Source organism: Falco punctatus, assembly GCF_963210335.1.
Source record: "Falco punctatus genome assembly, chromosome: 10".
Taxonomy (NCBI): Eukaryota; Metazoa; Chordata; class Aves; order Falconiformes; family Falconidae; genus Falco; species Falco punctatus.
In genome coordinates, this window is record NC_137590.1 from 29512059 (window position 1) to 29524538 (window position 12480).

Sequence of the window (12480 nt, forward strand, 5' to 3'; positions counted from 1 at the left end):
GTCTAATAGTGTGGCTTTACAGAGCAAGGTTTGTAAGCTTCTTCACCAGTAAGAGAGAACATACATATTGGGTGACATCTCCAGCTTCCACTGCCTCTAGCTTTTCATTAAACAGTTTTTTCAGCCATTGAAAGCGTGTTAAATGAAAAATATTCATGAGTTAGAATTCTCCCTAAAATGATTATTAGTAAATTAACTATTCTTTTTAACATGTAATGGAAATGGCTCTTCTGAATGATAAATTTTCATGTTTTGACATCTGCCATTTCTAAGCAGATTGTCATTTGGAAGTGTAAATTTATTGTAGAAAGTTCATGGTCATATGTAAGATATCAGTGTATATCATTTGTTGTTTATAGGTTGTATAGTACAATATGAACTTTCAATAAGCTTGAAACTTTCTTCACCCCCTACCAACCTAGATTTTGTGGGTGCATTTCCATCATTTAGAAAGACTCAGTAGGAAGGAGAATATTTTTCTAATCATCCCAGCTGAAATTAAGCAGAAATTCAGATTACAAATAATACTTTAAGTATTTACCAACTTTTCAGGTGTTTTGCCTGAAATTAATTCTGTGCCATTGTTTTCGTGTTGCTTTGTGCTTACTCATTCCTGTCTCTTCAAAGTACAATTTGACCAAACCAGATCTGATTCTGTGATCTGACAAGTATCTGTAAATACAATTTTATGGTCCTCAGTTGGAGAGCAGACAGTGATCCGGAGCTTTCCTATTGCATCCGTTACGAAGGAGAAGAAGATCACCATACAGAACCAGCTGCAGCAGAGTATGCAGGAGGGATTGCAGATCACTTCAGCTACCTTTCAGGTAAAAGGAAGTTTTGTAAAAAAGTTATATGACAACACAGCTCAAAATGCTTATGAGCAGCATTTTGTTCTGATGTTTGTGAAGAGTTCAGTCTTCTGTCCTGGGAAGTCAGTAGAGAATGCATCCTCTCAGAAACCTGGGCGTTCCTTGGCCCAGCTGGTATTTACAGAGGGTTACTGTTTTCATATTTGACTTCTTCCACTCTTTTTCTCATCTTTCTATTTTGGATCCAGTAAAGGGCTATTTTGGGTCCAAAATCTCTTAATGTGAGTTAAGTAGAGGCCTAAGCAGACTAGTGGGAACATGCTTTCTGTCTCCTCCACCTACATGGAATGAATATGGAAAAGCTATAAATACTGCTTTCTTCTCAAGACTTGTCACTTTACCAGCTCTCTGTAAAAATCCATGGCAGAAAGGCACGGTACGTCTCACGTGGAAGCTGCACTTCGAGGAATCTTTAGGGTAACCACCATTTGCAGGAACCAATGACCTCCATACGACTTCCACAGATCCTGGTAGTTTCCTGACTCCTGTACAGATCCTGCTAGTTTCCTGTCTGTAGGATCCCCCTCAGCGTGTTCAGCAGAAGCACATACTGCAGGGTGAACGACAGAGGTAGACTTCTAGGGATTAGAAATCACAAAGTCTCTGAAGTCTTCCCTAAATGTTTCTTTTGGTGATGACCTTAACTGTGGTCATACCCTCGGAGAGGGAAAGATGAAGGCAAATAATTTTGTATCATGGACTGAAAGTAGACTGCAGCTTACAAACCATGAAATAATTTTGTTGAGTTAGCTGACTGCAGAAGTAATTTTCATTAAGAATAATAACTCTACCATTTGAACACATAATAAAATAGATCATCAGCATTTTACTAGTTCCTTACAATAATGGACATTATTTAGCTAATCATCCTTCAATATCCGATTCAAAAGCATCGGATTAGGAGTACAAGTGAGTAAAACAACTGAAAGACAGTTGTTCTTGTGGACTCTTGAGAGGACATCATGAGGACTTGTATTTTCCAGAAATCTTTTTACCAGAATAGTTAGCATTCTTCAACGATGTGCTGAATACAGACACAGCTCAGTGTTTTTAGTGCTGGATTCTGGTCAAACATCATCTTTGGTTTTGTTTAGCATAGTTTTTTATTAGGTTATGAGAACAAAAACAAGCAGCAAACAGTTTACTTTCTGTTCCCTTTGTAACAGCTAGAGTTCAGTACAGCGTGAAGTAGCCCATCCTTTTTGTTTATTAATTATGACTTTCAGAAGGTTTGGCTGCAGTTATGCTATTTAATGTCTTTAAACCTTCAGATCAGACCCCTAAAGATTCAAGAGCTCCTTTCAAGGAGGTCCTAGAACAACAGAGTTATTAGTCATTTGGAAACTATTTACAAAACAAGTGAAATCTAAAAAGCAATGATGAAATCCGCCTTCTAGATGGCAAACAAAAAGACACTCAAAATCTGTATAGGTATGCACTCAGAAATAAAGCTCTAGGATATTTCTTTGTTTGCTTTCCCCACATTCTTAAAGTTCTTTTGGGCCCCTTTACAGATTCCCTATCTTGTCTCTCTGTTCCCTGTCCCACATCTCCAGTTGCTGACTGTCATCCTTTTGGCTGAGGATAATGGGATGGGATTTGGGGGTGGGGGTGGGTTTGTTGTTGTCGCGGTTTTTTTTTAACCTTTCAAAAAGCATTTTTAGGGGGGTGGGTGGATCAGTGTTGAAGAGCACAAGGTTAGTTTCTTCTTAAGGATCGGATTTCGCTATTACATTTTTATTATTAGCAGTTTTCTATACTTCGCAAGGTGAGGTGAAATCTGGAATGAGTAATGGAAGTATAATGGCTGTGATGTATGAATGCTGAAATTGTTTGGTTTGATGAGAGCCTTTGAAGTGCATTACCAGCCTTCGTATACGGGCAGAGCTGGCAGAGTATTTCCGAGCTAAGCTGTCCCATGTGACTAGCATTTGAACTGTTGTAGATAGCTTAGTGCCAGCATTACTACTTCGATTTACCAAAATATTTTATGTGTGATATTACGAGAATTCCAGATGCTTCTTAGTGAAAATACCGTAGGATTTGGACATAAATGTAAAAATCTAATAAAAAATTAATAAGGTGTGTAATATCCCTCAATAAGGTATGTGTACATACGTTTGTATTTTTCTATGGGCATAGTACTGCATAAGTATGGGAATTTTTGCTAATATATTTTAGGATCTTTTAATTCTTTTTTTTTTTAATTCTAATTTTTAATTATCTTTTTTTTAGAATCTTTTAATTCTATTTTTTTTCCCCTATTTCTAACATGCCATGTCTTTAATATGCAGTTGATTAAAGTAGCATTTGATGAAGAAGTAAGTCCTGAAGTGGTGGAAATATTTAAGAAACAGTTAATGAAGTTGCGTTATCCTCAGTCTATCTTCAGCACTTTTGCATTTGCAGCTGGGCAAACAGCACCACAGATAATTTTGCCAAAACAAAAAGAAAAGAACACCTCATTCCGGTATAGTCATGCTGCTTTTTTTATTTCTGATGCTCTTACTTGGTATTAGTCAAATATATTGAACAAGCTAATAGCTTTGCAGAAGTGCAGATCATTCAAGCAATTTTCAGAAAAGTCAAAAGAACTGATTGCTCTTCTGATGTTTTTGTATTTACTGAATAAAAGGTAGATTAGTATGATATACATGTTGATTTGGTATAGGTTAATAACCTAATGTGGGTTAGAATTAATCTTGCCCTTAGTGCAGTCTGTATAGTTGTCCCAGTGTTTTTTAATCTAGAGTATGAACTTTGGGTCCTCTTGTAGTTTATGTTATGCATTAATTATTACTAGACTAGATAGATCGTTATTCTGTTCCAGAGTGATGGTTCTTGTGATTCTGTGTTGATTATTGCATTGTTGACACAGGAAAGTAGAAATGTAAGCTAGTCATGGAATACTAAAACTTTAAGGTGATTTCTGTCTTTCCTGCCTTTACTTTGTTGCCTTCATAAATTTATCACATTGCTAAATAAATACCTAAATAAAATACCTAAAGAAGGAAGATGGCTGATCATTTGTTAACATTAGACATCACAGACACAAATTTATCTCAAAGTAATAAAACTGATGTTTAAAAATCAATATAGGAAGGCATTTTTCTGGATGGTATAATTTTTGTCATAAATGAAAAAATATGAAGTACATTTTATTTGGGTAAGTGCATTCATCATAAAAATCTGTACATGCTGTCAAGGAGAATCATATGCATCTTTCTAAATATTCTTATTGCTATGAATTTATAGTACCTTCTCAAAAAGCATTGTGAAAGGAGCAAAACGTGCTGGGAAGATGACAATTGGACGCCAGTATTTATTAAAGAAGAAGACAGGCACAATAGTGGAAGAAAGAGGGAATCGCCCAGGCTGTAACGAAGATGATGATATCTCTGGTAATAATAAAAAGTTTTTTCCACGTAGTTTATAAGTTTATCCTATTATGCTTCCGTTCCAATATATTGAGTAAGAAATGTCCTGAAGAAGAAATGGCACTCTTCTAGGCAGGAAAGAGAAGGGTTTCAACTATGTCCATTTGCTAAGTGTTTTCTTATGTGATGATGAGGGAAAAGAGGAAGTTGACTTCATTCAGTAGTAAAGCACAATACTAGATTATTCAATTATTGAAGTATTTTCATATAGTGTATTTTTTATCATTTTTTTTACATTATAATAGTGTAGATGGAACAGCCCAGAAGCATGCTGTAGCTTCCATTTATCTTTAGATGTCGTGACATCTGCAGTTAGTCTGTGATGAGAAAGCACTAATCATTGAAATTCAAAAACAAGCAAATATGATGGGAGACTTACGTGGCTGTGGAAGTGACAAATGATTTCTGAGAGCAGCGGAAGTCATTACTACTGAAAATACCGTTTTTCCAAATTTTGGTTGAAAGGATTTGGGGACAGAAGGTAGGAAGTGATTTGGGCACTTTGTATAATTTGTGTGATGGTGTGGAGTTTGACTTTCTTCCAAATACTTCTTTTTCTACCATGTGCTGCTGTCAGTATATCCTTATCTGGACCAGTGCTAATTTATAATAAACCACTAGAGGGAACCAGATTCTCCTGTACATAAACAGGTATTGTTTTGTCATACTGTTCTTTCTTCTATATGAAAAAAAAAAAAAAAAAGGCATTTCAGATAACAAAGTGTTTACCGAACACTAATATTTTTTTCAAAACATCAAACAAGCCGAATTGTCCTTTTAAATGTTTGGTCAGTGAGCAAGTCAACATATGTGACTTACGAGCAGACATATAACAGTTGTCTAAAGCAGGATGTGTTACTCCGCTGTCTCTCTTCTCTCTGAAATGGAAGAAAGCCATTCTAGGAAAGCTAGAAATTATTGATTCTCTTCATTCATTCCAGATGAAACTGGTGGAAAAAAGGCAAAAAGAAAGGATTGCAAAATTCAGAATGTCTTTACAGTACTGAAAAATTACGTTCTTAATTGAATTACCAGCATCTTCCTTAAGTGCTGTGTTAGTATGTGTTCTGATGTTGCAGACTCTTTGGGTCAGAAGCAGTTCTTCAGGCTGTACCTGTGTGATTTTGGGGTCATTTTGTGTCCTCACCCAGAGGCAGCAAGCACAATCATACCTGTGTATTTGTACTTCTCGACGATGTTAAAGAGTTTCTTGTATTGCTTGTATGCAAAACAACTACATTCTTCCATGAACATGGGTGTTATATAAACATGGGCGATAGTCACTTTTTTCGTCCCCTAACAAAAATTTAAAAATATAAATTGTGAGGCTTCCTGCCTGCTGCTTTCCAGATTTTTTGAGCAGGAACATGCAATGTCATCCAAGTCTGACAATCTGCTTTTCTCTCCATGCTGCACTGACACCTCAGGTATAGTCAGCTGGCAACAGTAGTAACATTTTTCTTCAGGCAGAGTATAAATTGCCGTAGGAAATTTGCTATTTAATCACTGCAATTTCTTTTATATTTACTGCTGTGAATGACTTCTTGCAAGTCTCAAAAATGAAGTATGGGAAACTATGCAACTGTACCAACGATGAAGCAAATGGGAAGTGTCTACAGCGGGTGACGCATTGTCTTAAAAAAGAAATATTAAAGATGGGCTTGGAAAGAACCTCAAGAGATCGTCTGCTCCATCTCTTTGCCCCAAGATAAGATCAACATACTTGATCTGTTCCTCATAGGTGTTTACCTAACTCCTTTTTTAGAAGCTTTCAAAGATGAAGGTTCTGCAACTCTAGGCAATTTGGACTAATGCTTTAATCATCCTTAATGCTGGAGAAAATCAAGCAACTTTCTGATATTCAGGCCTAAACATTTCCTTGCCACAATTTAAAACCTTCACTTCTTATTCTGCCACCATATACATTAGAAGAGATGATTCCTTTCATTCTTGTTGTAGTGCTTAATGTATTTATGGACTATTGTAATACTTCTCTGTTCTTTTCTTTTAAACATCTGCAGTTTTTTCAGTTCTTTCTTTGTTAGTCTTGATAGACTAATCATCTTCATTGCTCTTTTCTCAGTCCTCTTTAGGTGGTCCACATATAACTTGCAATGTGATTTCCAAAACTGGGCACAGTAATGTAGTTATAAGTTGTTGCCAATGAACACCTAATTTCCCTCTGATTCCATCCCTTCTTTTTATTTTCAGAGGTTAGAATATCATCACTACTAAATTCTGTTTCCCATAGTGATCATGCTGGTGTGTTCCATAAAACAGGAGTCTGTAAAACCCACTTTTACCAACAGTCATATCTCGGGAACAGTAAAGTAGAGGGGTTATTCATCATCTTTTCTAAATCAGATTTTAAAAAATCCATTTTAATCTCGAGACAGCAAAACTTCTTCATCTCCCTCTTCAAGTGAAGGGCACTGATATAAGCTCTTATAGTCTCTAGCTTTTTATGCACAGGAAAATGTTTTGCAAATTTGGATCACCAATATACCTGCTATCATGAAAGAACAATGAATTTAGGAAAAAATATTTCAAAAAATGCACCCTCATCTTACTTGGGTTATAGCTTTCCACTCAGAAATACCAAGTATTTAAATATTTAAATATCAAGCTTCTGTATGGTCCAAAATAAAATTATTTCTAAAACTCATTTAATTTGTTTCTTGTGAGTGTACTTTATACTTGTAAATGTTTTGTAACTTCTTTCTTACCATGACAGATGTGGAAACACAGAAAAAAGGGGAGATAGCCATGGCATTACACTCCGTATTATTTAGGTCAAATAGAGAATTGTAATTTTTGTTGGTTGAGCTGCAGGGGTGATAAAATTGCTCATTTATCTTCTATGCTAAGGTGCACAAAAAAGAAACTTCTATGGATTCTACTCCTGTAAATTCTGAATGTTGTCTACTGCCAGTAAATTTTAATTGTATCATAATTTCTATTTTTAAAAATAAATTTAATTTCATTGTATCAAGTCCTGTTTTAAATCCTTATATGCTTTTCAGCACCTCATTCATGAGGAAATACTTCCCCTCATACGCACGTATTTTAATGCCTGAGGTGGTAACAAGTAACTGATACATGCTGTGAACAGTAAATCTGCTTTCAGAAGTATTTGGAACTAGTTGGAAGTTAATAACAGGCAGGTGGCAGGTTTTGTACAAAGACCTTGCTTGACTTGAATTTCAGTGTAGTCTGAACTTGTGACATGTTTTTTATCTGTCATGGTTAAAGGTTTTTCTGCTCTGGAGGGTGCAGCTGATGTGCACGGCTGAGCAAAGCTACTGTTTGACATTGAACCCAAGGCATTAAGAAACCAAGTGTCATCTATTGTGAAATTATGTGAATAATTTTTTTTTTATTATTTGAACCAAGCCTTAAAAAGATTGTTACATCTTTTCAAGGTAGTTTAAAAGAATTGCGAGGTCTGTTCAATGGATTTATGTGCGTATTTGTCATTATTCTGTCCTGCGTACATCTTTGTAGAGCAGTTGTGAGTTTAACACGTTTTCATAAACTGTCAAAAGGAAGATGATCTGCCTTCAGTTCAAATGAATATATGAGAGGACTTTTTCCAGGATTCTAGCAAGAGTTGTCAGCCTTGCCAGTCACAAGTGCAATAGGAAATGTGCGATATATTCAGGTTTCTTAATTCAATATTTCTAAAATATTATTTTATTTCTTATCATTTCTATAAAGTGTGGTTTGTATATATTCTTGTCATTCATCACTGACAGTGGGAGAAACTAATATTTTGTTCAGAAGAAAGTAGCATCATTTTCTGTGTAGCTGCTGGCCTCCCCAGTAGCAAGCTGTTAAAGATTTTTAACTTTAGTTTCAGATGACAGCGAGCTGCACACAGGTGGCACCTTAAAAGCATCAGAAAAATCAACAATGGAGCAATTAGTAGAAAGAGCCTGTTTCAGAGACTATCAGCGTTTGGGACTAGGGACCATCAGCAGTAACTCTTCTCGCTCAAAACCAGAATACTTAAGAATAACTGCGCTGAACAGGATGTATTCACTTTGCAGGAGGTGAGCTTACCAATTCAGTCAAGTAGTCGAAAACAAAGATGACGTAACACATATACCACATGATGTATCCTTTTAAGCAACTTACTCTTGAGAAAATTCTTGTCTGCAGTAGGAGCGTTCAACCAGTGACCTTGAAGCTATTTGTATTCCACTCAGAGGTTTGTGTTCTGGTGGCTGCACATGTATGCATGTGGAGATGTGGAAAGACTGCCAGCAACGGCAGCCAGCAGTGAGCTTGCAGAACTGCCCCAGAAGCTCTGTCGGATGGCACAAGTCGTCTTTCCTAGGTTCTTTCTGTAGCCCATGGAAAGAGAGTGCCCCTGGGGCTTTTGGAGGAGACTACTAACACAGATACCCTGAATTGCCTCTCTCTCTTGGCTTTCTACACCGATGTCTAAATCGTTTGGCTGTTTTTCAGCTTTCTGACTTCGCCAATAAAGTTAGCTGGTAGAGCTCACTCTCTCAGTAGGGTTCCTGTAACTTGCTGTGTTGGTACTGGAAATTATTTAAGTAATACATTTACATGTAAAATCTATTCTGTTCCTAAATAAAAAAAGCAAGCCTCAGAAGCAATTATACGTAACTATTTTCTTAAAATAAAAAAACGTTTTAAAGTTAAATTCATGAAGATATCTACACTACTTTAGAAGTTTTTTATGTGTTGTAAGTGTTGTGTTTTAACACATGAATGTTACTACATTTTTGTTGTGCAAGCTGACGTAGTTTATTACCACCACCCACAAAAATTCTTCTTAATACAAAAGCATACCGGTGTAAGTCATATCAGAAGAGCATTTGCATTCCCTAAAACCAATTTTGGCTAGTCATTGCTTTCATTGTGGATAATGAAATCCCCAGTTCTTCATGGAAAGAAGGGCACACAAAAAAAAAATACTGGATCATTTCTTGTTTTCTGGCTAGATAAGCAGACTAGACTAGACTAAAGTAATGGAATAATAACTGGTTTTCTTCAGTCAACACTGAGTACAATGCAGATGAAGGCATTAAATCTGCATTTTCGCTATGCTTTGCACATGATAGAGACAGTTCTTTCCTCCCCCCAAATCACCAGTTTTTAATATTCTATAGGATTTTTTTGAAAAGGTAATTAATATCTGAGTGGATTACAAATCTCAGGATGTAAATACTTACCTAGTGCCATACTAGTTTGGTTACTGTGTTTTAAGAAGTAGACCATAAATATTATGTATATCAGTTTTTGTGTGAGGGCAGTTCAGTAAATATCAGAGAACTGAATTTACAGGAACGGTGTATATTGTAGAGGAACAAAGTTGTTTACTAAGCATTAACTTTTCCCTGCTCTTCATCTTGGTTTCTTCTTAACATATGAAATTGGCACTTAAATTGAATATTTTTGGAGGAGTTAGAAAATATTACTTGAAATATTCCATATTACTTGAATCTTTCTTTTGCTAGCATGATCACAACTACTCTCTTGCTGGGTTTTCTGTATTTAAAGGTGTTGTGTCAGTGAATTTCTTAATCTCTCAATGTACTGTATTGTTTTAAAAATCACACAAAAATGCAGTTTCAAATACACTGTTCCAAGGAATCTGACTGTAAAATTTAAATGTATTTTGACATAAACCAAAACCTATTGTTTTAGTTGTGATACTTAAGGCAATCTAACATTCTTTCCTTTCAATTCTCATATTTCATATACAAGTTCAGAACAAAACTACTGCATCATTTGCATGCCTCAAAATTCCCTTTTTTGACATGCTGAAAAATACAGCTTCATTATAGTGCCAGATAAGAGATATACTAAGAAGAAAAATACTACCAAATAAAAAATAACCTTAAATGGAAAGAGACTACTAATGATAGTCTTAGAAATTTTTCTTAATTAAAGTTGGGTTTAAAATGCAGTTTTCTTTACAAATGAAGGTATTTGCCCTGATCGGACTAAAAATGTGAGTTGCTAAATAAAAAAGAATTCTAACGGTTGAGGTGTATTTTTATTAAGTTGTTTATTCAGTTTGTAATTTTAGGAAATTTTTTTGTTGTTGTTTAAAGTTTTGAAAGCAATTTATTTTTTTTTTCACTTTTTTGTCAATACAGTTACCCTGGGCTTCTGGTAGTACCTCAGTCTGTTCAAGACAGCAGTCTGCAGAGAGTTGCTCGCTGTTACCGTCACAATCGCCTGCCAGTTGTCTGTTGGAAAAACACTAAAAACAGTACTCTTCTACTCAGATCTGGGGGCTTTCACGGAAAAGGTGTTGTTGGCCTCTTCAAATCCCAAAACACACATCCTACAGGTGAGCAGATGCAGCTAGGCTTTCTGTGTAAGTAATTTTATGTATAAATACTTATTTTCTAGAGGAAGTCAGTCATATGATTGAACCAAAAGTCACAGGATATGAACGGTTATCTGATACTGCGTTAGTTCAATTTACTGTATGTCAAGAAGCAGGTCCTGAATGGCACGAAAGTGGTTCAAAAGAGTAATTTAAACGAAAGCTGGTATCTGCCAAATGCTATGCGGAGTTCCCTGTTGCCCTTAAATTATCTTTTTCCTTTGCACTGATTTACATACTTAATGTGTGTTGTCCCTTTTAATAGAAGATTGTATAAAATACTAGAAAGACCATTATCCATTTGATTTCCTCATGTTTTTCATTGTAACACTAGTTTAACTTTTTTCTTTCTTTTATAAAGCATAGACCTGAAAGATTCTAGTTGGAGTCTTTCCATTGAGTGAATCTCTTCCTTTGTGTGATCAGGATTGGACCAGCACAAGATTTGTCAGAGTAGTTAAATTTTTCAGGAGAATATAACATTAGGGCAACATTAGTTTTGGAAATAATATTGGTTGACTTTTATCATTCACAGACAGTAGTTAGGATACTTATTGTGACTGCCTGGATTTCCATCTCTTATGCTGATAAGTTTCTTCAGGTTAATGTCGTGTCAAGAGTGAACTTGGCGTATTGCTGAAGAAAATGACAGTGTTCTTTTTAATCAAAGTTGTTTAGATATTATTCTAGAATTAGTCCATAATTTTTAAGGAAAATAAAATCTGAGGTGGAGTTGGAATACCAGGAGCTCATTAAGGTAGTGAGGAAATTCCTTGGTCTTGTTTATGTTTGTGTCTCACCCCAATAATGATTAAAACACAATTAAAAGGTTTGACTCTAAGGAATGGTTTGTTCTACAGAATTTTTCAAAACCTGTAACAAGCATACTGTACAAATATGTGTGAGTCGCATGAAAGTAATTTGAAGGTCATGATTTGAATTTTTTCTGCATAGTCTTCCTGAATTTTTCCTTCACAGAGTATCTTTATGAAAACTACATTTCCTTTACTTGTAAATAACAGTTTATGTCAGCCATAATGTTTAGCTGTATGAGGTTTTGTGTGTAAAAACTGCATCTTTTTAAAGATGCAAAAATCTTCTCAAAATTTCAGAGATATTAGAAAGACACATTTTATATCAGACGCTGCCTGGACTGGCTATTAACACTAATTTGTGAATCGGTAATTATCTGCTGAGTATTCTCTGCTATAGCAAACTAAGAGGACAAAGATAATCTTAACTTAAATTCAAGTTGACAGATGCATACCTTCCTAAGCAGAGGTTTCATACAAGTAGGTTTTTATTAGGTGGTTCTGGATTGATAGACAGAAACCAAGAAGACCTGCTGGGACTTGGTGAACATTTTTGTGATTTCCTGTTAAATTGGGTATTGAGCAAGCATTCAAAGCATAGCTGAGATCAGTATGTTACATAAGAAGCACTGAATATATATTTTTAGAGAAATTAAGCACAGTACTGAAGTGTTGCACAGAACCAAACTACATGTGCAACAGATTTGTGTTTTTCTAATGTCTGTCCACAAAGGATTTGATGATATTAACAGATGTTTGAATATGAGATGGAGAGTGTGCAGGTCTTTTCAGAAGTTCCTTTGAAACGTGAAAGCTGGTTTCAGAATTTCACTTCACCTTTTCTGGGAGTTTTTTGCAGGGCATTGTAGTTCTAAATATGATATTCTACACGTGAGTTAAAAGTATTGGTCAATTGCCATGTGGGAAGACCATGTATGTTTCTTGTATGTAGTAACGCTGTCCAAGAGAGCAGTTACCCTGATACAGGC

The 12480-nt window shown here is 35.6% G+C and overlaps 1 protein-coding gene across 6 annotated transcripts in view; it reads left to right on the forward strand.

Moving 5' to 3' along the window:
• SBF2 (SET binding factor 2) overlaps positions 1-12480 on the forward strand; it is a 253141-nt gene that overhangs the window by 203084 nt on the left and 37577 nt on the right. For all 6 annotated transcript variants that reach the window (XM_080404621.1, XM_080404619.1, XM_080404620.1 and 3 more), the window contains exons 23-27: positions 700-827; positions 3167-3342; positions 4128-4273; positions 8163-8361; positions 10444-10640. In XM_080404621.1, the coding sequence (XP_080260747.1) occupies positions 700-827; positions 3167-3342; positions 4128-4273; positions 8163-8361; positions 10444-10640 (846 nt within the window). The remainder of the gene's footprint in view (positions 1-699; positions 828-3166; positions 3343-4127; positions 4274-8162; positions 8362-10443; positions 10641-12480) is intronic.